Here is a 21,922-nt window from a genome sequence, read left to right on the forward strand (position 1 = left end):
ACTGACCCAAAGCAGAGCTGTGCTGGAGGCGGGGGTGATGCTTGGGAGTAGCAGCACGGAGACGGGTCAGTAAGCCCTGTTCCTTGAAAGCATTTTGGTGCCGCAGCCCTTTGAGAGTGGTGGGTGGAGAATTTGGCCTGGGTGTCCCAAGCCCCCCCGGATGCTCGGAGCCAGGCTGGGGTGGGCGGCGGGCGCGAGGCTCGGTGCATTACGGCAGGCACAGCTGATGCATCTCGCACTGGCTTGCTCTGGAGTTCCTGATCCTCCCACACATGCTCTGGGCTCCTCCTTGTGTCCCTGCGGGCTGCTGGCCCCAAATCGAGACCCCCAGTGCGGCTCAGTTGTGCCATGTAATGCTGGTTCTGCTTTCTGTGGGCAGCGTGCCTGGAGAGCAGACTGGGGGCCATGCCTGGGGGAGAGGGCTTGTCTGTGTGCTTGACACTGCCTGTGCTCAGTGAGCTGCCTGGCTCCAGGCTGCTACAGCAGCCCTGCCTGCATCCCCCTCTATGGTGCAGCGTCCTGCGGGGTCCCGCAAATTGCAGCTGTGAGCTCAGCCGCTCGGGGATTTGCACCATTCAACCCCGCACCACCGTGTCGGGACAAAGAGATGAGCACAAGAAGTAGAATTTGTTTTCACAAAGGTGTTATCTAGTTTACAGCTGTTAGCTTTAAACCAGCCATCTACTTAGAAGGAAACATCCCCATGGTTAGCAACACACCAGCCTGTTATTTAGAAGAAAGCATCCACATGGCTCTTTGGAAAGGGACAATTTCCCAAGCGTGTGGTGGGCTGGCAGAAATACCCTGAGAGGTGAAGCTGAGGGAAGGTTGTCACCAGCGTGGAACTGGCACAGCAGAGCAACAGAGAGCTGGATCAGGCCCAACTGGTCACACTCTTCTCTTGAAAATACTTTTACGCAGTAATTTTTATAAACGCACCCCGTGTTCACCTTGTAATCGTGCCTGTGCCTGGCCACCACATGAGATAACTGGTAGTGCTTTGAAGACAGAGCCGTTCCCCGTTTCAGCTAGCAGGGACGTGCACGCCTGCCACGTCGGTGCTGAAGCCTTGCCCCTTGCAGCAACAGGCGGCACGTCTAGGTCTGTGCATCGGTCCCCGTTCGCTGCCCTGCCAGCGGCATCTCGGCTCTCGTCACGAGCCGGTGCTTAAGCAGCCCTTCGGCCTGAGCCCCCCCTCTTCAGGGTAGCACCAAAGCATCCCCCGCCTTTGGTGGGAAGGGTGGGACTGCTCGGTTCAGAACTTCAGGCTCCACCTTAAAATAATTAGTGATAAAGAAAGAGGGGCTAATTTATCCCAATGTAATTAGTAAGTTATCACTTAGTATTTAATTAAGATTATTAAAACCAGTAATGAAATCGTCACAGCCCAGTTAATTGGAATCGACACTGCTAATGAGCCGTGAGTCTCCTCCCTCCTGCCGCCCCCCAGGGGACAGGGCTGCCGTTGGTTGGGGGCTCTCAGCCCCCAGCCCCTCCTTGGTGCAGGCTGCCCCCTCCTCTGGGGGGAAGGTGCTGGGAGTGTGGGGTTTGGTTTGTCTCGCCTGCATGAGCCGGCTCTGAGGATGAGGGAGTGAGGAGGGCTGCTGGAATAACTTGCCCGTTGAAGAGCAGGGGCTGCAGCGGAGAAAACACCTGAAGAGAAGCTCCTGGAGGCTTTACTCATGTGAAACCAATTTGGTCTGGGGAACCAAATCTTGGGTCTCCCAGGTGAAAGACTTCACTATTTCTGCATGCTTTGAAAACATTCCTATCTTTAAGAGCTGCCTTAGCTCAGTCACTACTCTTGCAAATCCATGCTACTGGTTTTGAGCTAACTCCTTTCGGCCTTCCCTTTCCCCTGCAGGCAGGGCTGGAGGGGTCCCACCGGGGCTGGCCCAGGCCAGGGACATCGCCACAGCCCTGTGCCCTGGTGCCACGCACAAGGCCTGTGTGGCAGGAGGCAGAACAAGGAAAGAATCATGAGACTGAAAAGGAAAAATCATACTTTGAGAGGGTTTTGTGTTTTTTCTAATATCTTGTGATCTTTAGAACCAGCTAAATCATCTTTTCCTGGACACATGCTCTGCTTCTTTTTTCCCCAATTTTCTTTCAAATCCAGGTTTCACCTTGAGTCCCTTAAGACAAACACTTGCTGCCACCTGCGCTTTGCTGCAGTGGCTCCTGGGCGGGGGCATCGCTCCAGGGAAGCCCAGATGGTTCGGGATGGGAACTGCCTGGTGGAGCTGTGGGACCAGCCCTGGGCCGTGGGGCAGGGGGCTGCTGGCTCCTGTCCCCCAAGGCGTGTGGGAAATACCTCCACTCTGCCCTTGCCCAGGGAGAACTCCTCTGAAAACACAACCTCCATACTGCTGAAAGCCAAAGCCAGGGGAGTGTGTTCTAGGCTCTGCATTTGAGCTTTCCCTGTCTCAGTTTCCCTGAGCTAACGGCTAATGCGATCCACCTGGCTTCCCACAATGAGGAAAAAGGCAGCAGAATCCCAGGGGCAAAGAAGAGGAAGCTAGGATACTGTAGAGAGAAGGTAGCAGCTGTGTAATTTTACATAACAAAGCAATTTTGGGAGGTTTCAGCTCATTCTTGCACCATAGTAACATTGGGTTTTCGTGTGGCTGATGCAGCTATGGTTGGACTGCATTTGAAATGGATCGCTGTGAGAAATGGGTTGTTAAAAACCATAAGCCGTTGGTCAGGTGTGGAAGTGAAGCCGTGGGTCTTACTTTGATTCCTGCAATTGGCTTACATCTCCGTAAAGAGATGCCCAGGCACAGGGTGGCAGGGGGTAAAATTTAGCTGGGAGATGGCCAGCAACCCCTCAAAAGCAGCTGCCCGCTGGCAGCCCCTGAGCTCCCCACCGCAAGGGCAGGCAGAAGGGTGCTTACGAAAACATTCTGCCGAATTCTTCTCCGGCTAACAGGCCCTTTTCTGGTGCTCAGTTTTTGGGCACCAAAGTGAAAAACGCTGCCATGAATTTTGCAGCTTGCCAGCGAGATGGTTGGAGCACGGAGAGTTGGAGATGGGTCTCGAGAAAAGGCTCTTCCTGGTGCCGGTGTCCTCACCTCCCTATGCCCGTTAGCAACAGAGCAAGGCTTGCCTTCTGGAGCGCGTGGTGTCTCTATCCCTGAATTTTTGGATACTGAAAAGGAGATACGGGGGTTCATACATCATTCAGGAATGTGAATGCAGCATAAGGCCTTTAAAGGAAATAGTAGATGTAGATTTTTTTTTTTTTTCTTGAGAGCCAGGAATTTTAGTGAGCGCAGCTGGGGAAGTGGCAATAATACTGAGGAGAGAAAATAAAGCACTGCCTAATTCTGCCCTTCTTGGAGCAGAGTTGAATGAAGTGCAGTTGAAAAGCGAGAAGGGACTGAATGCAAGAAATGTTTTTCGTAATATGAACACAAACTAATCCAAGCTGGAACAGCCGTCTTCAAAAATGTAACCTCTGAAAGACTGAGATACTCATTCTGGGATATCTTTTTTTCTTCAGGTAAGAGGCACCAAAAGAGACGCTGAATATTATAGGTACAAAAGAATCCCAGTGGGAAATGCCCAGGCTAGAGGAGGTGTAAAAGGATGCTGCAGAGCAGATGGGCGCTGGTCAGGTGAAGGTAAGGAATGCTGTCTCAGGGTGCGCCGCTGCCAGCGCGACCTTCCACATACCTGAGACGAGGCACTTTGCTGCTTCTGGCTGTGATTCAGCTGTGACTTCCCTCCCTGAAAGACGCGCTCCCGGCACAGGGCTGTGTCCTCTGAAGCTGTTTGCCTCCTCCAGCTCCGTGGCAAGATCCCTGGGAGCTGGCAGCAGCCACACTCGGTAACCGTAGTCTGGCTGGAGAGGCTGAGGTGAAATTTTGCTTTTGCAGAGAAATATTGGCTTCTTAAGGGAAAAGGATTTAAAAAAAAAATTTTAATGGAATGGAGTAAAACTTATTGCTCATAGCTAAAATTTCAGATCGGCATTGATTACTTTTACATCCTGGCTTTCATTCAGATTTTCAGTGAAAACCCAGCATTTTTCAGAGCACAGCCATAACCTGCAGAACACCATCGGTTCTCGGGTCACTTTCTGATAAAGCAAGCTGCTGTTCAAGGAGAGGCTTTGCAACTGTGTGTTTCAAGGCTCATGTCATCCCTGCCTCCAGGGAGTCTTCAGAAGCATTTCAAGGCTTCTTATTTCACTTTTTCTAGCAAATAGTATTTTATCTTCTGCATCACCTATTAAAGGAACAGGGCTCTCGGTTCCCATTTGCACATTTGTAGCTGCTAGTAAAATCAGACCTGGCCTTTTTTTGGTTATTTTTCAGAACCTTCAGAGCAGTTCTTAGTCTAGTGCATCTTCCCACCCTCCCAGAGGGGTTTTCTTCAAACTAAAGAAAAAAAGGCACAACAGAAGCTTCCACAGCAACTCACCCGCCTCTGCCAGTGGAGTTGGCTCCAGAACAGCCTGCCTGGCTTTTTCTCCTGGTGTTGAATCCTCTGCACTGGGAAGAATCCCACAACATTGCCTGAACCTGGCAATGCTCGTTTCCTCCTCCTGATGGACTGTGATCATCAGCTGCAGCATCAGTGATGATTGCCGCCTCTGTATGTCTTGTCTCCGCTATATCAATCAAATCTTCCTTGTCAAGGGCAAATCTTCAGGATTACCATATGTCAGATCTCATGTTCTGAACTTATCGCGTGCCCCTTGGTTACTTTACCTTGTTTTTACTTTAAAGCCATTCGATTGTAATAGGAAATAGGAAATAACATGAAATTTTAGAATGCTATTTTGTACTCTCTTACCACTTAGAATTATGTGCCTGTAACCCGCTTGAGCATTTTGCTGTGGGTGACCTATATGTACTACAGCTGATCTCTGCTGTGCGTCTGGCGCACTGAATTAGAAATAATTGCAGGCACATTAGAGAAGTCACGGAAGGCCTGTCAGGTACATTTGTGTCAAGCTTTACAAAGGCAGTTGGCCAGAGCCGACTCCCTCTCTTGATTTGGGAAGTTCTCCCTCTCCGGGCAAGGGACACAATCTAGCCAAGACCGCTCTCTAGGTGATACTGCAAAAAAGAAAGCGGCAAACATACTCAAATGTCTCTTAGCGCACAATATTAGAAAGATTGCGCTGGTTCCAGGCTGCGGAGCTGGGTATTTTAGGTGTTCCAGGGCAAACGTACGGGGTGCTGTGCATGGCTCCTTTAGTTACGTTGGCAAAATGTGGCCCGTGATAATACAGCACCTGGATCACAAGGTCGTGTCGTTCCTCAGCACGCCACCAGTTTGCCGTGGGTAGTTTTACACGATGCTTATATGTCAGCCGTCACTATGGAAAGGCTGGTCCAGCGTATCCAAAGAAGTCATTTTCATCTCCTAACTCCACACACCAGTGTCCTGGGTAATCCCGCACAAATCGTCTGATCTTTCGTCCTTGTCTGCAAAATGGGAATTATATTTTACTACCTCCTAGGAAAGCCGTGAGAATAAAAGCTCAAGTACTTTTTCAGGGAGATTTAATTGAGTACCTTGGCAGAAAAACAGTCTGTACCCAGCATGTCATTCATGTTTTATCCCCACAAAGAATAATTCTTTCTTTCCTATTAAGAAAAGACAAACTCTACAGTGTCTGTCTAGCTCAAGGCAATCCATTCCACTGAAAAGAAACCATGGAACTTCAAGGAGGACCTGAAAGTAATTAGTGATGTTTACTTTGGCATGACTATTTACTGAACATATATACGTGTTCCTTTTCTGGGTTAAGTATAGGTGGCCTGTCCATCTTGGTAAAAAATAGTGAAAATTGTCTTTTTGGCAGGAATTACACATCGTGATACCGCGTCCTAATACATCCCTACTTACTCTCGCCCTTGTTATCACAAGCTTTTGTCACCCTTGGCAGCTCCAGGGGTGTCAGGCTCTCACCTTAGATAGAGAGGAAAGGTCAGTTTATTTACAAATCATCATATAACAGAGTTATCATCAAACATTAAGATTTTACAATGGCTCTTACTTTACTAGCAAGCCTATGCATAATGTCCACTTAAGAGAACAGTGCCTGATTCAATAATTGAGGAGATAACTTCTGCTGGGAGCCAGAAAGTCCAAGTTCTTTCAATCACTCGTAGTTGTCCTGATACCATTTTCCATGTGCGCCTAATGGAGATCCCATAAATTTGATGATATTAACATTAGTCAGTTCCTGCACTTGTTCTTTTAGGTGTTGGTGTTTCTTAACCTTTGCTGCTGCTGCATCCACCAAAGATGTTAATTTGCTTTCACTCCTAACTGCAATGTCCGCGACCAGGGCTTGGTCGCCTTTAATGATCACGGTTTATGTGGTTCATTCTGTTCATCTCGCAGCGGTGGCTCTTGGAATACTACCCAGCCCTTCTTTTTTGCCTCTTCAGCAAAAAATTCACATAAGTGATTGTGCCTTTTAATCCTGGCATCCTCTTCTGCTGGGCAGTATCCAATAACATGTGCGCAGGACTCATTCTCCGCTTGACGGTGTCGACAAGATTTAATTTGACTTTCCTGCGTACCCCTTGCTGGAAATTCTCTCAACTGTAATGCAGCGATGAGTTTTCTGTGGGGAATGCGCCTGCAAAACTCTCACCAGTTGTAACTGATCTTGTCCTTCTCAAAGCTGGAACTATCACGGCCCTGGGAAACCAGCTTGGCCCATTCCCTGAACTATTTTCTCCAGTTACAGGAGATGGCTTTTGGAGCGGGTATCTCCCATTCTGAGACCGGTTCCTCACCGCCGGGCTCCTCGGATATCACCATTGCTGTTCCTGGGCCCCAGACAGGTGGAACTTTTCCCTTATCCCTTCCTGCTGCAATCCATAGTTTTTCAAATTCTTTCTTGAGCTGCCCCGTGTACTGCCTTGCCTGGAGACTGCGCAGTTCTGTGCAGCCTTTGGGCCTGCCCACTGGGAATCCATCCCGAGAGCCTGGCAAAACCCCGGCCTCCCTCCCGAGTGCCGGAATATAGGTCGGCATCGCATGTGCTTACTGGGGGTCCCCAGCGCATTACAGCAACCGTGAGAGGAGAAAAAGTTCCCAGATCATGGTTTCCAAGGGCCGTCCAAACTCTTACTTATAGCACACCTTTTGACTGAAAGGAGAAGATCTAGGGATTGATATATAGCTCTCATTGTTTCTGTTATTTATCAAACCTGTATTTAAAACAGAAAAGTGTAAACCATTAACTTCTCTAGGGAACAGGAATCTTTCAAACGGCTCCCTGATGCAACAGGCACATTGAGTGAATCTTTCCTCATTTAGACCTGAGAATTTAGCTGTTGAATTTTCTCCCTCTGGACAAGGCTCAAGCACTGAAACTTCTCACCTACTCCAGCTGCTTTCAACTCTGAATGGCAAAGCAGAGACATTTTCTTTTTCAAGCCAGAAATTCCGTTATTGTACCAGAAGTCCTTATTTTAAGTTTTGCCGTAATTTGCGTGCTCCCTCCCCTGCAGCGCAGCCGCCTGCGAGGGCAGGGGATGCTCTTGGTGGCATGGCTGGTTCCTCTGCGCGTTGCTCTATGGAGGCTCTAAGCAGGAACGGCGCAAAAGCGGGAGCGGCTTCAAGCAGCAGCTTTTTCGCTAACGGCTCCCACGACCTGTCCCCACCGGCGTGGGAGGCCCGTGCTCGGCGCCAGCAGCGGCGCTGGGAGAAGGACAGACAGAGCCGCAGACAAGGAGCTGAGAAACGCACCTTTGGGGCGCGATGGGAACTTTTGCATTAGGAAAACGTTTAATGTAATGGCCTTGTATTCTCAGTGTTTCTCTTATGCCCTCTTACGAGGCCTTTACGTACCTCATAAAAATGAAACATAATAATCTGCAGGGACCTATAGGGATAATTTTATTTGGCTTTGCAAGCTTTGAAAGCATTTTCTTTAGCTCTTCATGGGAGCAGACGTGGACAAGCATTTTAAAACATACACCTGCTAAGACTGTGGTAACACAGCCTGAGAAGACAGATTCCATTACCATCGTGGTTTGGCTCCTCATTAAGTATTGTCCAGTAGTGAGGATGAACCCTGTCTTTAGAAGCCATTTCTTTAAAATTAGCTTAAATTAAGGTGCAAGAGTGAGCGACTTTGACCCTGGCCACTCTTACATACTGCACAATGAAACTGATTGCTGAATTATCTGACATGTCTGTGTCAGACAGGAAACAGTCCCTGCAGCCAAGTACTGGGAAGGTACCGTGAACCCACAAAGTCCGGTGACTCGTCCCTAACAGCCGACTTGGCCTCCCTGAGGAAAGGCAACGCAGCCCGCGCTTTTGCTCGAAAGATCATAGGTTTCACTGAGCGAGAAAGATGAAGAGCAAGTGAAACACTGTCTAAAAATGAACCGCAGCACTGGCCTGTAAAAATGTTCATAATCTGGTGTTTTAATGTTCCCGAGTGGGATGAAATGCCCGAGAGCTTACAGAGCCAGAGCCGGCTACTCTCCTAACAGACTGGGTAGCTGCACTGATGAGATGCGCATTTGTATTTTAAGAATGCATACGCCAGCTCCCAGGCGGATTACAAAATCAGGGACAGGGATCGAGTCACATCGCGTATGCTGACAACGTAGCTTGTGTGGCCAGCATCTGGTGAGAGCGCTGGAAAATTTTAACTGAGGAGTTCAGACCATTCCTTATTTTACCTGTCAAACTCCAATCAAATGCGTGTATTTTATTTTTTAATATAAATGCTTTAGTTCTTTGGTATTTAGATTTGCTAGACTGCTGATGAAGCAAGGATCGGACTTCTTTGGCCCTCATCAATATGTAGCGTACATTAGATTTATTCAGGAAGGGAATCTTCACGTCAACTGGAATTTCAGCAGTTTGACGTTTCTTTTTGACACAAAAAAGCACCAAAAATGAAAATGCTAAATAATCTCATGAAAATGAAAAGTTCCAAAAATTTTTGACTCAAGTAGTGTCAAAAGGAGAAGGCCAAAATTCTTCTGTAGAAACAGTTGACTCTGCGCAATTCAAATGGGTGTGTTTGAAAAAGTACATTTCTCCTTTGCTTTCTCTGTTTGGCCAAGAGGAGCCAGCGCAAGCGTTCAGTTACGGTGCATGACAAACAGCGAGGCCTGCCGAAGCAGCTCAGAATATTTGTAAGTGGATAATAACTGCAGCAAAACAGCACGTGATTGCTTAAGCGTTTGAACCTTTGACAGAATAAATCAGTTCTGCAAAGAATACTGTAGTATGAGAATAGCATGGCACCGGGGGCATTTCACAAGGGGTTTGTGCGCGCGCATCTAAATGCTTTTCTGCCAAGACGTCTTTCTAATGCATGACAAAGAAATGAAAGGGAACGCTGCCAAATGAGCACTCTGTAACCACAGAGCGAGGGAGCTCGAGGACGAAGCCCCGCGTGTTTCTTCTTTATTTACAACTTACTGTGGTAAATAAATTAATTTTAATTCCAAATTAAATCTAAATCTAAACACGAGTTACTTAGCTACAAGCCTCTGTAGTGCCACCGTGGAGATGCCCGCGGGTGCTCGCCCACACCGGCGCTGGTCAGCGCAGGCTCCCAGCCGCGTCGGGGCTGCGACGGCTGCGGCACAGGCACCTGCCCGCTGCACGTGTTGGGGCAAGTGTGCGAAAGCACTTGCATAGGTACCTGTGGTGGCATTCACTGCCAAGCCACCAGCAGCCGCGGCTGGCAGCCGGCGTCTCCAGCAGACGCGTGCAGGGAAGGGGTTGCCATTTCTCCCTTGGTAGGAAGAGCCCTGCTTCTGATCTCGTACGTGCCACAGCCCTCCACCTTTATGGCTGTAAGTGATGTGTCCATGATCTGCCATCCTCCAGATAAAATCCCGGGTGAGTTGATTGGTTCCTTATGCAACAGAAACTGTGAAGAAAAAGATGAAACCGCCTGTTTGTCGGTTCGTGCCTGGCTCAGCCCCCCAGCAGGGTGCAGGTACGGGCTGGCTGTGGGCCAGGAGAAAAAAGGGGTCTGGGGATGCTGAGGAAGGGTGGAGGGGCCTGGTGACATCTCTGAAGACGCATGTGACAAAAACATTGATGGCAAAAGGCATCCTGCCTTGCCAAGGGAATGCTGGGATGCTGAGTGGGTCAGAAATGAGAAGCTGACTTTTGCCTCCAATCCCATATGAAAGCCCACCTGTTTCCCACTCAGCTCCTCCTGCGGGCCCAGCAGCCAGTGCTGATGACCTGCCCCCAGCCTGGGCGTGGGGCTCACTGCAGGAAGGCAGCACAGAGAGGCTCTTTGCGCTTGAGTTTCCGAGCTTGGAGCCTGAGGCTGCTCTGCGAATGACTGTGTCTGCAAAGGAAGGGAAGGAAAAGAGAAGGGATCTCCACTCACGTTGCTGCTATTTGCTCCTGCTCTCCCAACCTCCTGGCTCAGGACACATGCTGAGCTGTGGCAAGAGTCTCCCTGGACACTCAACAGCATCCTGAAACTTCTGTTCTCATTTTCAGGTTGCATTTTGCTTTTTACACTGTCCTCTGTGCCATGGGGGAGCAGAAGGGGACGGTGCCATGCACAAAGCTGGGAGATCGCTGGAGGCAGAAATCCTCGATGTTCTCTTCTGCTAAAACTCTGGAATGGTGAGAAAGAAAGATGCTGCAAATCAGTAAAGATGCTTCACCCCGCGTGGCTGCTGTGCTGGGTACCCAGAAAGGAGGAGGAGGAGGAGAGAGGAGGCAGGGAAGATCAGGGCACATCCACTCTTTCTGTATTTTGCTGCTCTGCTAGATCTGCATGTCAGGCTCTCCGATCGTCTACGTGAGGGGTTGCAATACACCTCAGGATAAACTAGGAAGAGATACACTATTGGCTATTTGATATGCGGTGTGTCATCTGGCAGGCTGTATATATCACTAGGAAAGCAGGGACCACTCAGCCTCTGAGCAAAGCTGCTTCAGTGTATAGCTCAGAGATACTCTGAGGACGGAAAGAAAAGGGAAAGGCTGCTCTTGCTTTTTCGATTGTGACAAGCTCTGAAAACTCTTGGGAAACAGAGACCTGACACATGAAGGACTATGTGGAAAACCAATAAAGGAGATTTCCAAGGAGAAGCTGTGGGAGAGAAGCAGAACAGCGCCCAAAAGGAAATATTCACTACGATTTCTTCCTAGGCGAAGAGGAAAAGTGTTTGGGGATCTCTGATATTTCAGCATCTGAATCAGCTTCTGTATATAGGACATAAGGGACTGAAAAGGAATAGCAGCTGGAGAGTCCCTGGAGCAAAGCTCACGCGTAATCAACACAGGAAGGACCCATTTATCAACTCTTCTATGTAGTTTGCAACCATGGGATGGATTTCTAAGACGCAAGCGTGTGTGCTTCCTTCTGCGACCGCTGGCTTCAGCACCTGAGCTGCCGGAAAGGAGGGCAGAGGGACGAGCAGCCCGCCCGGGGACCCGGGCAGCGCTGGAGCTTCGCTTCCCCAGCCATGGGCAGGCACACGTGGTTCCCTTTGCAGTACATCTCCAAGCCCTTCTGGAGAGCGGAGAATCACAACGTGACCAACTTCTTCTCTGCACTGTATGGCTTCCCTAACCAATCCTTCTTCCACAGTGATTTGGACCTGGAGGACCTGGGGGACTTTGACAGCAGGACCAAGTATGAGGGCGAGTCCCAGAGCCGGACGGTGAAGGCGCTGCTGATAGTAGCCTACTCGGTGATCATCTGCATCTCGCTCTTTGGCAACATCCTGGTGTGCCACGTGGTGATCAAGAACAAGAGGATGCACTCCGCCACCAGCCTCTTCATCATCAACCTGGCCGTTGCCGATGTGATGATCACCATTTTGAACACCCCCTTCACGCTGGTGAGCATCCGGCTTGTCTGTGTTTTGCTGGTGTCCGTGTGCCGGTCAGAGCTGTGCATATGGGTATCGAACGGGCCAGCAACGGGCTAATATGCACAGTTTCTTTGTGGTTCTCCCCCCTCTCCTTTTGTCTCCTGGATGAGCTGCAGTCGTGCGCTGTCCGTAGCATTGTCCTGCCTTCCAAAAGCAGTTCCCAAATTATCACTTTGAATTCACCTTTTCTTAAATTGATCCTGTTTCTTTGCTGGGATCTCTGCCTTGCTCTGGTGGGATTTGCACCCCTTAAGCTGTTCAGGGAAAGCATAGTGCCCTCTTGTGTGTTTGCACCGCAACAGTCACACATTAGGGACGAGTAATTAAGTGGCTGTAACCTCTCTTAGGAAATTGCTTTACGCCAACTTCAAGGAAACAGCAAATTGTGACAGTTTCAGTGACAGAGTCACCCACTAGAGTTGTCTCTGTGGGGAAATTATTAAATTACTTGAAAACAGATTAGCTAGCTTTGACTAATTTTCTGTGAGGATAAATGTTTTGTAGTAAATGTTCTTCACTTCAGATCAGGTTAATCTGCTTCCAGAGTGAGTTACATTAATTTGGAATAAATATTGCGCAGCCAGGAGTAACAAGGGAGTGAGACAACAACTGTTATTTGGAATACTCTCCTCTGCAGAAAAGCCACGATCAGTAGCACCTTGCTGGGAAATGCCACGCTTTCCTCCCCACTGCATGCTCGGGGAGGCTTTAGTGTCCGCACCTCCCGCCCCTCCCCATGAGCGGCTGGGTTTCGGCGCCCGAACCCGCAGAGGTCAGACCCGTGAGGAAGGCAACCCAGCTTGTGAAGTGCGAGTGGCTTTTCCAGCCGGAGGGTAGAATTTTCCTCTCGGTTTGTGTAAGTTACCTGACAGCTCTGAAACTGCAGTCAATGTCCCTCACGCAACGTGATGAGAGGGGAATCGGGCTCGGGGACCAGCATGTGCGCTAGAGCCTGCCACCCAGCGCCGTGTCCTGTTTCCAGCGTGGCAGGGATGCTCCACAGGCACGTGGTTCCTCACTCAGAGGTGTTTCTCCACTCAATTACTCAATGATTTTTTCTTCCACGAATTTATCTCGCTAAGTTTTGAACCCGTGCAACTTTCAGCAGCCACAAATTCAAACGTTTTAACAACAGACATGCAACAGTTTTTAAGGGGCAAGTTACTGTTTTTCCCTGCAGAGCCTCATCAAGGAGTTGAGCTAAGATTTCTTCACATTTTCCAGAAGGACCATGTTACATGGATACATGCACCCAAACACACAGACCTCTACTCAGGCGGATTTTTTTGCGCAGCATAATAAATCAAAGCCTCTTGCATAGTCACTTTTTCCCCAGAAAAACTGAGTATAATGCATCTACAGAGCACAACGAGACTATATTAAGGCATTTCTTCCTTACCATACTCAGGGGAGGCCTATTTGCTACACTTCAGATAATGCACGCTGTTTTAATCCAATTTTGTCTGTTCTTCAGGTGCGATTTGTAAGCAGTACCTGGGTTTTTGGAAAGCTGATGTGTCACATAAGCCGGTTTGTTCAGTACTGCTCTGTTCATGTCTCTGTGCTGACCCTCGCTGCCATTGCTCTGGATCGGCATCAGGTATGTGATAGACATCACCCCTACGTTTGCTAGAAAATAAGGCACTAAATACATAGTCTTTTCCCCTTCAACTCCTAGTACCTGGAAATCTGCATTGTCATGGGAATCAAGGAATGGAAGGGAGCACTGTAGCCTTCACGGCAGCGGACAAAAACCCCCACATTTTTTTTCCAGCTGAGGGTGATCAAACATTGGATCAGGCTGCCCAAAGAGCTTGTGGAGCCTCTGTCCTTGGGCATATTCAAAAGCGAACCAGAAGGAGTCGTGGGCAGCCCTGCTTTGCACAGGGGGCTGGACTAGACGATGGCCAGGAGTCCCTGCCCACCTCAGCCATTCTGTGGAGTACGGCCCCGAAAGCACGGTGGGAACGTATTCCAGGGTTCAAACACCAGCAAGCCAGTGCATTTTCTCAGCGCTTATTTATGAAAGAGTCTTACCATTTTTAGGCTTGCCCCATTATTTTGGGATGCCTAAGAGTGGAAGTAGTGAGAACTGTGTTAGCACTTCCAGTCCAAGGTGAGGCGTTCTCCTCTCCTCCCCCTGCCCCAATACTTTTTTTGCGCATATCGGCCAGGAAAACCTTACAGGTCAAGCAATGAGTGCAAACCGAAGGGTTTCCTTGAAGTACAACACAGTCCGTAATTTCGCTGGAGCTGATAAACGCTGTGCAGTGGCAGAGCAGGTCCTACAAGGTGAGCGCTCGAGCAGAACGTGTATTTTACTTGCAGCGCTGGAGTCACATAAATGGTTGTTACTGAAAAACAATTTCTCATGATAAATGACACGGGTAGATGAAGTTCGAAACAATAAGGGATTCCACTCCAATCGCCTGGGATGTGCTCCATCTGGTGTCAGAAAATTACAGTGACTGCCAGAGTATATATCATCTATTTCTGTCTTTTTTTTAACCACAAAAAGTTTGGTAGTCTGCCCATTCTGTGTGCAACATTGCAGCTCCTGAAAGCAAAGCATTTTGGTAATGATTCATTTTAATCAGTAGATTCTGGGTTGATGGCAAAGCATGGCTATGTATAAAGAAGTGTTTGTTTAATTCAGGGCAAACACAATACATGCCTTTAAATTCAGTAGAGTAGGTTCCTCAGAACTGGAATTAGCTAGTATGGTCCAAGGAGATAAAAACAGAAATAAGGAGATGTCGTTGAGCAAAGAGAAATCAATACTTGCCTCTAAAAATATTGCTAGTCCTGAGAGGTACCAGAGTAGACAGATGCTCCAGGGGAGTTGTAGAAGCTTGATTAAATAGATATTTATAATGAGATTAGAAAAGACATGCATAAAATACCAAAGGCTTCATCAGCCCGGAGATCACTTGGATTACGATAGGTCTATTTTTAATTATTGCTTCATTGCCTAATATAATCATCCACACTGCACGCAGCCCAACAGGTATATAACCATCATGCTCTCTGAAACCAAGCTGGTGGGTGACACAGCGTGCTTCTCTGCTCAGGGCACTGGGCCAGCAGCAGCCCTTAGTACTTGCACAACTCTCTGCATTTTCTGGCTCTTATACTCTCCATAGTCCAGTAAAATGAGTCTCCCTTTTCTGCCTTTTAACAAAGGAGGGATGCAGAGCTGCTGCAGTGCTTCAGACTGCAACGCGAGGCTGAAAGAGTGGCCAAGACACTGTCAGATAAAGCAGCCCTCCTTAGCAGCAAGCACGCCTGGACTACACCATGGTGTGGTTACTGCACGGGGTAAACTGAATATAAAAGAGCCAGCCTTTGAGTCTGTGAGCGCTGCGTTGGCCACAGGTTAGATTCAGCTGCGGTTCCCAAGCGTCCTGTCGCTCCGTCTTGCAAGTCCGGCAGATGCCGAACGCTGCGAGCGTCGTGGCTGCCGTCGGCGCTGGAGGCTTGTCTGTAGTAATGAGGAGACTTTTTGCACTCCCTGTAGCGTAAGCCAGAACAGCCTCCTGGCTTTCCACTTGTGCCGCGCTTCACGCCCATGCTGAGTATTCCTTGCTGTCCGGGAAAGCCCACGTGCTGTTTGCCTCTTGCTCAGTGATCAGCAAGGAATGCCTGCTCCTGGACGTGGATAAAGCAAAGATGCATTCTTTTTTTTCCTAAAGCTTGCAGCTCGTTTTTATCGGTTGAGGATGTTGTAAATCCTCAGGATTGGTTGTTCTCTGCAGGTTATCATGCACCCTCTCAAGCCACGCATGTCCATGGTGAAAGGAGGGATTTGCATCATTATCATCTGGGTTATGGCCAGCTGCTTCTCACTGCCTCATGCCATTTATCAGACTTTGACAGGATTTTATATTGGGTAAGACACTTGCGCAGCGCTTTTCGTATATGACATACGCAGCTTAATCAAAGTCCCACAGAGTCTAAGGCACGCGTCTCTCCGCCTGTGTTATTAAAAAAGAAAGTATGGTGAAACAGAGACATCTTCCGTCTCTGTGACTAGGCGGTGTCTTTCCCACAGAAGGACAATGACAGTCAGTGGAGTTGCTTTTGGGCTCGTTTGTTAGTTCACTTTGGCTCAGAGGTTCAGCCCCGTCACTGAGGCAGGCACAGAAGAGGGGTGCGCTTCGTCGTTAGAGGGCACGGGTGTCAGTATGGATTATTTTTTTCTTTTCCTGGGGATGCGTTTAAAATATCTTCACTGGGACCAAAGGTCAAACTTAAAGAAAAATTTTCCACTGGAAGGGGTACTTGCCCACGTTACTGAGTGACTTCTGCTACCTGTACTTTTACTGAAACTTGTGAGAACATCTGAGATGTGTCTCCTGCAGGTGTGGTGTGCTCCTGGTACTCGAATTGACAGTTCTTTCTCTCTTTGACCTTCAGGAACAGAACAACACGAATGGTTTGCCTCCCCAGCTTCCCTCCTCCTGCTGATCTTTTCTGGAAGTATTTGGACTTGACTACTTTTGTTCTCTTGTATGTCCTGCCCTTGCTTGTGATCTCCATCACATATGCCATGGTGGCCAAGAAGCTCTGGCTGAGAAATGCCATCGGGGACCTCACCATGGAGCAATACTATGCCCATCAACGGAAAAAGAAGATGACGCTGAAGATGCTGATGGTGGTGGTGATTGTGTTTGCCGTATGCTGGTTCCCCCTGAACTGCTACGTGGTGTTGATCTCCTGCAGGGCCATCCACAGTAGCAATGCTCTGTACTTTGCTTTTCACTGGTTTGCCATGAGCAGCACTTGCTACAACCCCTTCATTTACTGTTGGCTGAACGAGAACTTCAGATCTGAGTTGAAGTCCGTGCTCTGTGTGTGCTGGCGAAGGAGTGCAGCCCAGAGCCATGCTCTGCAGTCCATCTCCCCGCCCTTCAGGAACGCCTGGGTTGAGAACTGCCACTATAAAAGAGGCAGCGCCTGCCAGAAGGCAAGGGCATCCTCCCAGAGGAACTCTGCAAAGACAGACATATCCAGTGTTCAGCCAATTGTGGCTGAAAGCTAAACCCTGTCTGATGGCCAGGCAGCATCATGGGGAAAACGGAGCTGGAAGGGGCTGCTGGAGACCCTCTAGTCCAACCTTCCACCCAAAGTAAGCTAACTTCTACCTTTGATTGGGTTGTCCAGGACCTGGTCCAGTCAGGTTTTCAAAAATTTCCGGCCATGGGCTGCCCACTTGTAGGCTCCAGAATGACGGGCGTTGAGTGAATGTTTCATTGGAAGAGTCAGCAAAAATTAAGAGAATTCTTTAAACAGCACACAAAATCTTCCACAGCCTAGGCAAATAAGGGCACCGACACCGATTATACACACGCCAACTGATGCACACTGTTTTAAAGAAAATGGCTGTTTATGCATATAGAAACACTGTATTGATTCCTTCTTTTCATTTATTTGTAATTTGTTCAAGATGAATAACATTTACAGCCATTCCCGTATTTATACCCAGCGCATCTCAGCTGCTTACTCTGCCGCTAGAGAAGCGCCGCCGCCATGCCGTCCGCCTCGCTGCCGTGCCGGCGCGTTCCAGGTGGCCGTGCCTGCTGGTGGAGGGGGAAGGGTCTCAAGAATCACAACGGGAACACAGCTGAGAAGCAGGACAGCGAAAACTCGCTCCATTTTTATGGGTGTTGTTCTTTCAGGGGCTTCTTTTGTTCTGCGAGCGTTACTAGTGGTCACCTTGAGACACTGCTTGTACTGCAATTTGTGGTCAAGAAGGAAATTATGCAAGCGAGCTTATTCTCAAGCACTAACTAGCTGAGGAACCAACCCTTTCTTAAAACATACACAACCTGTCATTTTGCTAAGGACTAAATTGACGCCCACCCACCAAACACCACCAGCCACCCAAGAAATAGAAATGGTTCCGGAGGCATTTTTCATTTTTGCACATTCTACCATGTTTCTCTTTTGATGTATCTCTATTATCTGCATAGGAGATACCAAACTGGAAGTCAAAACAATTTTATGGAGCTTGTACCAGTGGAGACACCAGTCTGAGTCTAACAGCGTGGCCGTCATGCTCACTGGTCCCAGCGAGTTAAGCTGGTTGACTTTGGCGCAGCTTCCCAGGCTGGACGACAGTGGCCCGTTGGGTACATTCGGAGGAGGCCCTCGGGCCGTGGACTTCAGAGACCAACCTCCCTCCTCACCTTCTGAATCAGGGGCGTCCGTTGGCAGGCCAGGGTGGGAACTGGGCTGTCAGCAGTTTCTCTAGCACTGGGAGCGTAGGCAAGCAAACTGGGGGTACCGCTCCTTGTGCGAGGGAGGGTGGATGCCACGCTCGTGTAAGGGCTGTAAGGCCCACATAAATATGCTGCACAAATACAGCTTTTTACCTATTCCACAAAAAACTTCACGGTTAAGAATAAAAAGAACATGTGAGCACTCAGAGGTGGTGAAGTCTGAATTGCCTTGCCAGGCTGTATGTGGAGCCAAGAGGGGTGTTGGCCCGTAGGTACCTGTTCTGCTGATACACGTAGGGCTTCGTTATCGTCTCTAGGCTTTCCCTCAGAAGTGTCTCACATCATTATATTTCCTAAGAAAAGTTATTATTGCCGTGTTTTAACATCGTTAATTGACGTTTTAGAGAAAAGTTTAAATTATTTTCAGTTTCAATAGTATCTTATTTTTTACTAGCCCTCAGGAACTGTGTCCCTCATGGCTTCGTTGTCAAACTGGCAGCCCTTCCCCGGGTGTCAGCCTGTCTGTCCTGGCAGTAACCCGCCGGGCAGCAGCGATAGCTGCTTGGCAGCTGCTGAGCGGGGCACCCTGCTTTGCCTGAGGTGGAACCTGCATTGTAACTCCAGCGCTGGGAACAGATCTGCAGCTTCTAAAACCCAAAGGCAGGGGGTAGGAAGAGTTGGCACTAGATAAAGGAGGTCATTTGTAAACCTTTATACACTCCCCCGCTCAATAAAGCTGAGCATTTGATAATGTGCCACAGCAATTGCCTCAAATACTAATCCCTGCATTCCTGCTGCTCTTGGTGGTGGCCAAGTGCTTTCAGCAGCGTTGATACTGTTTTGAGCATGGGCTCTCCATACCTAACGAAATAGCTGAGATGCCTGGGCTCGTGGGCACGGGCCCCGCGGTGCCTGGACAGCCGGTGCAGGCAGCTGCTGCTCTGATGGATCACAGTGGGAGCTCAGAGCTGGATTTGGATCAGCAGTGACACATATCAAGTGGGAGCATGTGGCCAGCTTCAAACTAATGGCTCTGAAAAGTCACTAAAGCTGCGTTTTTCTCTTCCTCGGAAAGAATAGCCGATCTCCTTATTTGTGACCGTTCAGTGCTGGTTTGGCCTTGTGATGGCAAAGGGTTTAGCCTCAAATCAGCGAAAGGAAGATTAGTTTCCTCCTTCCTAGGCAAAACAATACTAATTACACGTCTACAGCTTGGCATTTCCACTGAAGACCGGCAGTTTGCTCCAGTTGCCAATCTGAGTGAGAGACTATTTAAGTTTGGAAATCAAGATGCTTTGATAGGGTCAAAACTGTTGACGTGTGACCTGAGAATGTATTTGCACCTAAAAAGGAAACAGTGAAGCTGAGGAAAGAGAGGTGTAATGCAAATCTTGCTTCTTCCTAAGACAGTTGTGGGAAGGGAAAGGACACCAGACAAGGAACAGAGACCTCACGTGGCTTGAGATACTGCAAAACACGCTGGCATTTGCAATGGTATCGCTTCAAGTGAATGCTCCCCTCTTAAAGCAGTGGTCATTCGTCCCTACCACGTCTGCAGGAATTGCTCTGCAGGAGGATGCACTTAGGGGAGGAAACTGAATGAGGGAAAATCTCCTTGGAGAACAAGCACCCCAGACTCAGATGTCTTCTCCGATTCACCTACAAGAAATGTGTTGAACAGGCTTTCTCCTGTGGGCTTTATCATGTGAGCCTTTATTTTGTTTACACTAATAAAGAAGGGTAAGTGGAGACCTGAATGGAACCGGCACAGTGGAGGCAGACATCCGAGTCTTTCATTGTATGTTAGACATAAATAACAGCATAAACCTGATATTACTACTAAGTTAGGGTTTTCTACTGTCTGGAAAACTTGGAATTCATACCACTGCAAATGTCATGTTCATAAAGTAACTGTCTGGAGGGTTTCTATAAAGAAAATTATTCTTGTTAAAACAAGCAAACCACAAACCCAAATACAACATTGTTAAGGTGAGTAATTTAATGAAACATCTTCTCATTCGAATGTTCTTCTTTTTACACTGGAAAAATTCAATGAAATTAAATAATGCGGTTTGCATGTATATCCCAGTGCATGCCCAGAGAAGCGCTGGAACTCATCACTCTGGAACAAATCAAAGAAACAGAGTCTGTTCTTGCTGCTCAGCTTTTTAACAGGACAGCAAGCTGGGTCCGGCTTCCTTCAGCCGTTGCATGGAGGGATGCAAGGTCAAATCCACCGTCTGCCTGTGCAGCAGCGGTGGGCGGCAGAGACATCCCTCGCCTGGCAAGGTTTCTCTAGGGGACAGTTTGCTCCCAGAAAGCTGACATTGGAGTCCTAACACACCCCCTATGCTAACCCTTACGCAAGCAGTGCTTTCTTCAGTGAGAATCTGCAGTCTGGCAATGTTGAGCTGCCTTTAAAAAATATTTTTCCCTTGAGGTAATTGTCAAAAGCTTACATTTGTGTAAAAGTCTGGTGAACTTCATCATCATTATGTGCAGCCTTCCGCTGGATGCTCTTGCTTTAATATGAGCTCTGTTAAAATTTCCATATGGTTGTAATACAACAAGATTCGATTTACTGATGCTTTTTTGGGACTAATAACAGCCAAATAAAATATCTGGTTTAGGACCCTCTCTCTCCTGTGGCTTTTATTGGAAAAGACATAATGAATGTTAAAGTTTTGGAAGGGAGATATCCCCTCTTGATTACGTGCACGAGAATTAACAGGAAAGCATAGACTGCTGCTCCCGACAGCCTCAAAACCATGACCAAACCGTACGTCTGCATTTGTTTTGACATCTTGCAGCATGAAAAGGCCTTTGTAAAAGCAGAGCTATGATTACCCAGATGAGGAGTCAGCTGCGGACGTGTGCCGACTATAAATGACCTTTCATCCCCTTGCATTTCATTGCAGCTCCATGCAGTAAAAGTCGGTCTCACTTCTCGTCACCTGGATGCCTCAATCCAGACAGGAGCAGGGGCACACCTAACTTGAACTTAACTCCTACTATTCTCCAATAAACACTTCCATGAGCAGAAGCACAGCCTGATTTCTTGTGCATTCCTCCCAAGCGCTCCCGCCAGGATCCTCAGCCCTCTCATGGGTCCCCTTCCCCTCGCTGGGGACCTCATGCTCTCCCTCACCTGCCACCAAGCAAATAGGGTAGGAAACGTGCACCGCTGAGGCTGTTACATCTCTGTCACTCTTTGAAACTGGTTAATGAAGTCTATTTTGGGGGGAGTAACTGCTTGGTAGCAACGCTGCAGTGTGATCGGGCAAAGCTGGAAGCACGACACCAAGGTCTCAGGCAGGTAACCTGGTTACTGAAGTTGCTACACCCGTTCCCAGGTCCGCACCTACGGATAAAAAAAGCAATATGCCAAATATATAGCGCCCTACATCTACATTTGAACAACCCTTCAGTGTTCGAAGTGTTAAAATTAGGCAACCATACCAAAAGAAAATAACATTTTATTGTCATTTCTGGGTAGCCATTTCTTATATCTCTCCTTTTGAAGAAGCTTTGCAAGCGGAGTAAGGACCTTTGCAGCTGCAAATCATTTAACCAGCTCTGATCAGCTGGATGCAGCTCCAGAAGGGTCAGAAGACTCCCCGTTCTGGAGAAGGGTCCGATGTTTGTGTAAATATTTTAAGTCACTGAATACAGTGAGGTGAATATAAGCGCTAGACAATGGGGGTAAGCACCCCACAGTACCACAGCCAAGGCATTCTGTCCAGTCTGTCCCAGAAGGTGGTTCGGGCAGCATAAAGGTCAGTCCCCTTCCGTATGACATCGGTGCAAAACCCTTTCAGAAGGACGGAATGCAGTACAAGCAGG

General features: G+C 48.4%; 1 protein-coding gene across 1 annotated transcript; it reads left to right on the top strand.

The window, feature by feature from the left end:
- The first annotated feature begins 11,366 nt into the window (after positions 1-11,366).
- Positions 11,367-20,572, top strand: LOC104043373 (G-protein coupled receptor 83). The gene is made up of 4 exons (XM_009502984.2): positions 11,367-11,825; positions 13,333-13,458; positions 15,614-15,747; positions 16,275-20,572. The coding sequence occupies exons 1-4, from the start codon at positions 11,448-11,450 to the stop codon at positions 16,897-16,899; spliced, it is 1,263 nt and encodes a 420-aa protein (XP_009501279.1). The 5' UTR covers positions 11,367-11,447; the 3' UTR covers positions 16,900-20,572.
- Positions 20,573-21,922: the final 1,350 nt, after the last annotated feature.

Source organism: Phalacrocorax carbo, chromosome 11 (genome assembly GCF_963921805.1).
Source record: "Phalacrocorax carbo chromosome 11, bPhaCar2.1, whole genome shotgun sequence".
In the NCBI taxonomy this organism is placed as follows: Eukaryota; Metazoa; Chordata; class Aves; order Suliformes; family Phalacrocoracidae; genus Phalacrocorax; species Phalacrocorax carbo.